We start from the raw sequence: 8,685 nt of genomic DNA on the forward strand, positions 1-8,685 counted from the left end.
TTCTTCAACCCCAGGTACGGGGTGTTGGTCTCGCTGTGGATGTTCCTGGTCCTGTTCCCCCACTCATCCATGTCCGGGTCCTTGTCGTCGTCTTCTTCTTGCGTCAGGCTCTCGTACTGGTAGGTGTCTCCCTCGCTCACCTCCCCCAGCCTGCACAGCGACTGCGCCCTCTTCCTGGCCGAGGGGCTGCTCTTCCTCAGAGAGTTGGAGCTGGTCACGGACAGGCGGCTCATGTCGTTGATCATAGCGGTCATGTAGTCCCCGTGACCGATCATGGTCCCTCGTACGATAGTCTGAAAGAGCAGAGGCAGTTTCTTTCCTTTATCAAACCGCGCACGCCTCAATCTCACTGCAGAAAGATTCCGACTGACAGCAGTAACGAGGCCGGCGTGATCACCGCTCTGAGGCCAGTTAAATTTAGACTAGAGATCGAGTAAGCAACACAATCGTCAACCGCCTTCAAAGACGCCACGCGACTTTCGCCGGTGGCTTCAACTCTAACGACGCGCTGACAAATATAGCGGGTAAATGTTTACAAAGACAGAAGCACAACAAATGTTGCTTTGTTGCTGATTTGGGCGACGACGACTGAGCGTTCCTGTGACATTTCAGGTGACGTGCCATCATCACCTGCCAAGCGCAGGCAACGGAGAAGCTAAAAATTGCCTGGATGAGAAAATATAGCAGAATTGTGTCAGAGAAGTGAGTATAAAAACAGGAGTGGGCGGCGGTTCGCTGCTCAGTATCACAGTGGAGTCATTGTCAGTTCACAGTCAGGCGACAACCTCTCCGGTTTCTCTCCCGTTACATATCTGCACCGCGGTGAGAGGTCAGATGACATATCACTGACGGCAGCACTTCTCAGAGAGGAGGGAACGCGCCGTGGTCAGATGTGACGTTTGGGAAAATGTCTTCCAATATATATTTTTTTAATCGTGACTTTCAGAGGTACTTTTTCAGCCTTTTTTCTTTCGTCAGCAGAACGTCTCATCCTGACTGAGCAATAAACGCCATAAGTCTGATCAGAACGCTGACAGGATGCAGTGCAGCTCCGATCACAGCACAGCGTTAATGAAACGCTGCCTGAGTGTCACTGTGCTTTTTCCACCGCGGCCTCGTAAACAGCAGCAGGAAGGTGTTCTCTCTGCTGTTCCTGCAGCTTTTTATCTTTTCTGTTGGACATGTGTAGAAAGTGAACGCCGACTGTTATTAATTGCCCGCGTGGAGTAATAAATCTTGTGGCCCCCGGTGTGTATTCACTATTGTGGAGTCAGTGTACACAGCAGGGTCATTAACGAGGCCCCAGGATGGATAAGAAAATAAAAGTGTCGGAGATGGCGGCCCGCCGTCTTTCCACGGTGTCAGCGGAGGATCGTGTTCGGAAACAGCAGGATCGGCAAACAGTAGTACTGCGTTAATACTAATACTGTGGATTTGAAGGTACTTTTTAAAAACGTACGCTGAGTGTGAATACTTCGTGGACGATCTACTGATCTGTGACACAGGGTTTCAACATGACTAGTAGTCTGTGAACTAGTATCGAGTCCCTGGTGTCGATGAACTGATACTAATGGATCATAATTAATAAACCAAAAATGTACATTTGTCACTTCCACATATTTTAGAGTAATTTATTATTGAATTAATTTTGCTGATATCCAATTTGCCCATATTTTCCAACTACTTAATTTCCGATTCCGATATCAACCGATAACGACGTATGCGGCCGTTTGGGTTAAAGGCAGAAGATACGTTTCACTTTCACTTTCAGTTCAAAACTATTTTTAGGTTACGTCGTTTATTCAAAACCCAGGTATTGTGTTTTCATTACGGGAGGAAACAATAACGATTTTTCACAGCATAATTACATAATTATGCTAATATCGGCCCGTAGTATCGGTTAGCCGATGTTATCGGACCTCCCCATTTAGGTTACATCGTGTTAAAATAAAGCAATGTTTTGATTAATATGCTATGAAAACTACATGTTAAATTTGGATTGGTCAGAATTTGTCATGTGTTTTAATCAAGTATCAGTATCGTATCGACTCAAAAGTTCTGTTGTCACCCATCATTACTGTGAAGCAGTCGTGGAAAAGATTTTCCAGGCCTGATTTTGACCTTTGACACCAGTGGATGAACTCATACCTTCTTTGGCCTCAGCTCCACCTCTGTGATCCTGGAAGGATCCACCATAGGTCTGGGTCTGCGTAGGTTCTCGATCAAACTTTGCCATTGCATTGGAAGACCCACGAAGCAGCCGCGCTTGGAATCGAACGAGGTGTGCACGCGGTGCTCAAAGTTCTTCGGCGCTGATATGTCAGGCCTCTTCTTTTTCTTCTTCCGAAACATCCTCAGGTCCTGGTGGACAGCAGCCTTCCAACTTCAAAATGTCCCTGTAGAAAACAAAACAAACCACTCGTTAATAATGGAGCCTTAGCTGAAGCACGGGTTACTCAGTGTTAGCTTGACATTTGAAAATCAACAAAATCTCCAAGGATGACGGAGGAGCGCGGCTGCTGCAGCCAAGCCCCGACAACAGATGTTGTCCGAGACGCGAGGCAATTTATTCAAACGCAACATTGATGCAACGTCTTCGTTTACACCGTCCTGCAGCTCGTCACAAGTTCGTGCCTCGGAGAAATCTGTTCTGAGGTCAGTCGACGTATTTGTAATGTAATCAGAGATATGAAATCAAAATAAGGCTTTTTTTCACGTGGCTGGACCGAACAGCGCCCTGTGGGCGTAGCAGGATGAGGACATCACACAGACACACACACACTCATGTACACAGTCATATACACACACACACACACACACTCACACCCCGGTCCTTCTAATATATTGCCTAATACACTCCGGCCCGCTCTCCTCCAGGAGCACTTCCTAACCCGTCGATATCCCGGCGTTAATGTGGTTGTTGCTCTTCCCTACGTTAGGGGTCTCAAACCCAAACGACCTCAGCGTCCCCGTGGCACATCATTGAGATTTAAACCCACAACCCCTGGTTTTTCAAGGACAGTGCTGTTATTCCTGAGCTGTGGCGCCTCTGACCGATGGTACTTTATCTCTCGAGCGGTCGATTCCCATATAATACAATAAGTTATTGATTCTCAAAAGGTGGATCATGGGCCAAAGGTGGGTCAGATGCCCAAGCAAACACGACCCTTATATAAATATAAATACACATATGTATATGTATATATACATTTATGCATGTATGTGTATATATGGACTGTATATGTATATGAAAAATATATATTTACATATATATGTATATATATAAATATATGTATAAATATTTGTAATATATATCAGCTACACCTTATATCTATAGGTATCATTTTGAAAAAAAATATTTGCGACAAATATACAAATATATATACAGTATATTTACATATATGTATATATAAATATGTATACATATTTCTAATATAAATATCAGATAAATCTTTATATATTTTTATATATATATATCTATATATATTTAGATATATGTTTGGAAAAAAAATAGTTTGCGACAAAAAAATATACATATATATTTCAGTACTAGTAAAGTTATCATCAATTAAGAAGCCAAGTACAATTGATAACTCAGCTTTAATTTTCACGTCACAGATTCTTCTAAATTTAACAATCCCACATTTTTTCTTATATTCAACACCACCTTAAATATCTTCTTTGTCGTTCTAGAACTTTACCTCCTTTAACAACCTTTAAAGACCAGGAACAACCAGCAAAAGATTGTGCCACAGATAATGAACTTGAAAGTAATCCTCGTGACTTTGGTGGTCACATGGTTACAGCACACACACACACACACACACACACACACAGTACCTCAGGGTGTGACTGGTTCTTGCAACTTTAATGTCAGTCTCCTCCACACTTCACTGAGTCTCAAATGTACCACAACATGTCGCAGCAACAAACACACGTACGGAAATATAATGTCTTTGTAAACAGGGGAGTTACTGTGTACTCCAGGGTATTTACTCTCTGTGTTTACTTACAAGTGAATCAATCCACCAACAAATAACGCGTGAAAGTCACATTTTGTAAGTTTACAGTAAACGATTTTAAGGAGGAACAAAAAAAATGATTTTTAAATTTTAACTGATAATATTTACAGTTGCCTAAGTCCATACAGGTTTATTAATTAAAATGTGTGTTTTTTTAAGCCCCTGAAGGGTCGATGTTTCTGCAATTGATTGTTATTTATTAAAGTCACAGAAATTGTGTATAATTGTGTAAAAAAAAAAAAAAAAGGGCTCGCAGGGACCTTAAAAAATGAATTGGCGGGCCACATTTGGCCCCCGGGCCTTGAGTTTGACACATGCGTGCACTATAGTCAATAGAAAAAGTCAATGTTTTTATCTGTAGGTTGGCTTCATTAGGTGAATACAAACTTAAGACTCGCGTGCGCAATCATTGAGTTAAACTGTGTCTTTCTTCAACTCCTGCGATCCCCGGGCCTTGAGTTTGACACATGCGTGCACTATAGCTAATAGAAAAAGTCAATGTTTTTATCTGTAGGTTGTAGGCTTCATTAGGTGAATACAAACTTAAGACTTAAGACTGTGTCTTTCTTCAACTCCTGCGATGATATCAGGGTTGTGTTCAACTAAACAGGCCCACATACTTTTTGTAACGTTATTGTTTGATGGTGCACCATGGGATTTTTCCAACCTTCGAACCCTTATTGAACCCTTTATTACCGATTCATTAGGTGAATACAAACTTAAGACTTAAGACTGTGTCTTTCTTCAACTCCTGCGACGATATCAGGGTTGTGTTCAACTAAACAGGCCCACATACTTTTTGTAACGTTATTGTTTGATAGTGCACCATGGGATTTTTCCAACCTTTACCCTTATTGAACCCTTTAATACCGACTGCGCCTCATCTGCCCTCTAAATTGGAAATCTTTTTAAGGTAGGTCATACAAGGTTAAACATGTCAGCCTACCTTAAAACAAACACAAGTCGCTCGTCTCCGACAGGATAACACCCGATATCCGACCGGTCGGACCTCAAACTGTTGTTTCTTACATGAAAATAGATCCAGGTCGTTTAATGTTCTCCTCAACTTCTAGACTTCGACAGGACAAAGAATTCTCACATGTTTGGCCAAAAAAATTTACAGAAATATTTACAGCATCTTGTAGACTTCACACCTTGAAAAAAACAAACAAACTGAGGTTCCGTCAACGACGTCAACGGCGGGTGTAACGCAGTACTACTCTGATGTGAATCACTGATGGGTTTCACTGATTCATCAACACAGGTCTCGGCTCTATATAGAACACGGATGCAAAACTCAATTGCCTGCCACGCATGTGGTCAATGCACTGGCCCGCAGTAGGTCCTGTCGATAACAGATCTCCAATCATGAACGAACTGTGAGCTGGTGGGAGTTGAGGAAATGGGTTCTGCGGGCATCGGCAGCCCAGTGGGACATCACACCACCAGCCGTCTCCGCTCCCTCTCCCTCCACCCCCGCCCTCGGCCCGGCCCGGCTCTGATCAGCAGCAGTGATGCCTGTTATGAGGGGTGTCGTGACTAAACCGTGTCACTCGTCTCGCTACATCACCAGAGGCTAAAAGGAGGTCACGCCCACTGGTCACATCAGCTAAACCTGGCTCTTCATGTGAGGGCGGGGACGGGATGAGAAGCAAAGGGAGAGAGGAACTGTCAGGACGGGGAAGGGGGAGGGGTGGGATCACTGCTGAGAGAGATGTCACCCTGGGGGGGGGGGGGTCTATTTGAAGTTTCTTGATACAAATACAGAGATTTTAAAATAACTACGACATAGACAATTTTTGAAGGTTTCTGTCGTCTTTTTTTTTTTTTTTGTGACAACCTACATCCAGTCTTATTGCCGTCAGTGGGAAAAGAATTGTTTTTATATTTGATTTGATTACAAATAGTTTAAAGTGATTTCAACCAAAATATTGTCATATATTTGTTCATATATTGTACTGTACATTCTGCACACGAGATTAATCGCAACATATTCATGCAGTTAATCGCAATTAGGGATGTCCGATAATATTGACCGACTGATATTATCGGCCCGATATTAGCATAATTATGTGAGAATCTTTGTCGGTTTTTCCTCCGATAATGAAAATCCAATAATGCAAGCGTTTAGGGCAGTTTTGGAGAAAAACGCTAAATATAACGATATCGGTTGAAATCGGAATCGAAAATGAAGTGCTTGGACAATATCGGCATATCGGATTTTGACAAAAAGTTCATATCGGAAATTGCCTAATCGCAATCCGACCGTGTCGATCCAGCTCAGTAACTGACACATGGCTCACAAACGAAGCTGCAGCTGCACTGACGTGATCTTGATTTTTTTTTTCTTTTTTTTTTTTTTTACTTGAGCAAATATTTACACACGCTTCTGTATCCTTTTACAAGTGGGTGTATCAATATTTACTAGTGACTGAAATGCAAACTGCAGCACATTAACGGGTTGAGACCAGCATGAGTGTGAGCTGCTCTTCAGTGTTCCTCACAGCAGCACAGAACGTAAAACATATCATTACTGTCTATTTGGAATTTATTTTCCACCGCTGACCGCCGCCTCGGAAGATTCTGGAAACATGATTTTCTAAAACCCCCCCACACACACACGAGCCGGCACTCACTCTCACACACACACACACACACAAATGTCAAAATGAGTTGAAAAGTTGACACGAATATTGATGAACGTGCTGTAACAACGTGCGACCCGCTCCACATCGACCTCCCTGACTCTGCCAGGCCGATCAGTATCTTGATAACAATATGCTATTGATTTCTAAGCCAGCCGTATAATGCAAATGCACAAAACTCAATTTGTGAGGCGGGTAATTACACTTTCTGGTCACGTCTGTCAAAACCCCTTCAAGGCCCTGACCCTGAGCTTCTGATGCTTGTCTTGAATCTGTCGAAGAGCTGAGGCAAAATCCAGCTGGCTGCTGTCAGAGCCAATGAGCATGAGGTCATTCAACAGAACTCCGCTACGTTGGGAATTTCCATCTCGGCAACTGTTTGTAGGGGAAGGAAAAATCCAGGATGATCCAACTGCACTTGAAGTCATTGAGAAAAAGAAATCGTCTTTCACAGAAAATCTCAGTGGCAGGCGGCAAGTCTGCGGCAGGAGAGTCGTGACTCGAAGCTAACTAGAGCTAACAGAGCTAACACAAAGCTAACGCAAAGCATGTCAATGTGTTAGAGTGTCATTTCTCTGCAAAGGATTCGATCGAAGTGACGATCCAATCACGGGGCAGCTAACTAGAAAAACGTGAAAATACATAAACAGATTTTTTTTTAAATTTTTAAAAAAAAAATTTTAATTTTAGTGAAAGTCGAAAGTTGAACTCCTTGTCATTGTGACTCTGCGCACAACCAAATGTGAACTCTGTTTTTAACCCATCACCAAGTGAACAGTGGGCAGCTTTAAGAGCAGTATGTGGGGACGGTGCCTTGCTCAGAGCACCTCAGTGGTAACTTGGCAGCTGGTGGACTCGAACCTGAAACCTTCTGGACTGAAGTCTGCTTCCTAAACCACTAAGTCACCACTGCCCCAGACTTGGTGACTCAAGAAAGAAAAAAAAAAAACAAAAAAAAAAACAACCGTCATCCTCTCCCTGCTCTCATTTTCCGATCACCTACAGTAGAGTGTTAATACTAGGGTAGAGTGGAGAAGTGGGATGGGATACAGACGGGGGTCGGATTGGCCACATGTTTGTGCTCCGAGCTCCGGCCAATGATTTTCTCTCCACGTTTGCCCCCATTTAACAACCGTCAGTTTCACATGTAGTGTGTACGCTGATGATCCGACTCACAGGATTACTGTGGTATTCAGGGTGTTCACTCCTTCACTGATCTAATTTTAGGACACATCACCCCCCCCCCCTCGCCCCCCACAGACACACACACCACAGCACCACATTTTCTGAAGTATCAGTTCCACGTGTGTACTGTAAAAAAAATGTAAGTTGAGCTTGGACAATGACGTAGACGGGGCTAATCCTTGTTTTGCGTGTCGTCGGCGTGGATACAGTTTTAATCCCGTTTTTCCTGTATAATATGTGTCCAGTCCCTTTCATAGTTTGTGCAAATACCATATTTTCAGACTATAAGTCGCACCAGCCAAAGGATGAAAAAAAGTGCAACTTACAGAAGTAGCAGATACTGGTACACAGACTTAGAGTGCCCTCTAGTGGCTGTCAGTGAAAATAACAAACATGTGAAATTATATATTTAATATATGTCGCACCTGAGTATAAGTCGCAAACCCAGCCGAAGGATGAAAAAAAGTGATAATACGGAAAATGCGGGACTTGAATTTCCACTTGGATTCTATCAATCCCTAACGATCGGTGAATTTCACCCTTCGCAGAGGCTTCCAGGTGCATTCAGGAGTAGCTGTTTTAAAAATGCCAGCACCTGCAAAGCAATAGTTTTTATCGAAATCATCAATCATTATTACGATCATGATTACGATCATGATTACGATCTTTGTTCTGGAACCTGCAGCCCAGTGTGCAGGGTTAAAAAACAGCTCAGCTTCAATGATACCTTTATTGTCCTTTAAGTACAAGTATTGAAACAGACTCCTAAAAACAGGCGGTGTATTTTTGTCATCACCTCACACACACGCACACACACACACACACACACACAC

The 8,685-nt window shown here is 42.9% G+C and overlaps 1 protein-coding gene across 1 annotated transcript in view; it reads right to left on the bottom strand.

Moving 5' to 3' along the window:
• Positions 1-8,685, bottom strand: part of pak6 (p21 (RAC1) activated kinase 6) — a 24,505-nt gene that overhangs the window by 7,812 nt on the left and 8,008 nt on the right. Inside the window, exons 2-3 of the mRNA XM_008328282.3 lie at positions 2,149-2,396; positions 6-293 (exon numbers count right to left, since the gene is read on the bottom strand). Of these exons, the coding sequence (XP_008326504.1) occupies positions 6-293; positions 2,149-2,352 (492 nt within the window). The 5' untranslated portion in view covers positions 2,353-2,396. The remainder of the gene's footprint in view (positions 1-5; positions 294-2,148; positions 2,397-8,685) is intronic.

Source organism: Cynoglossus semilaevis, chromosome 1 (genome assembly GCF_000523025.1).
Source record: "Cynoglossus semilaevis isolate Cse_v1.0 chromosome 1, Cse_v1.0, whole genome shotgun sequence".
In the NCBI taxonomy this organism is placed as follows: Eukaryota; Metazoa; Chordata; class Actinopteri; order Pleuronectiformes; family Cynoglossidae; genus Cynoglossus; species Cynoglossus semilaevis.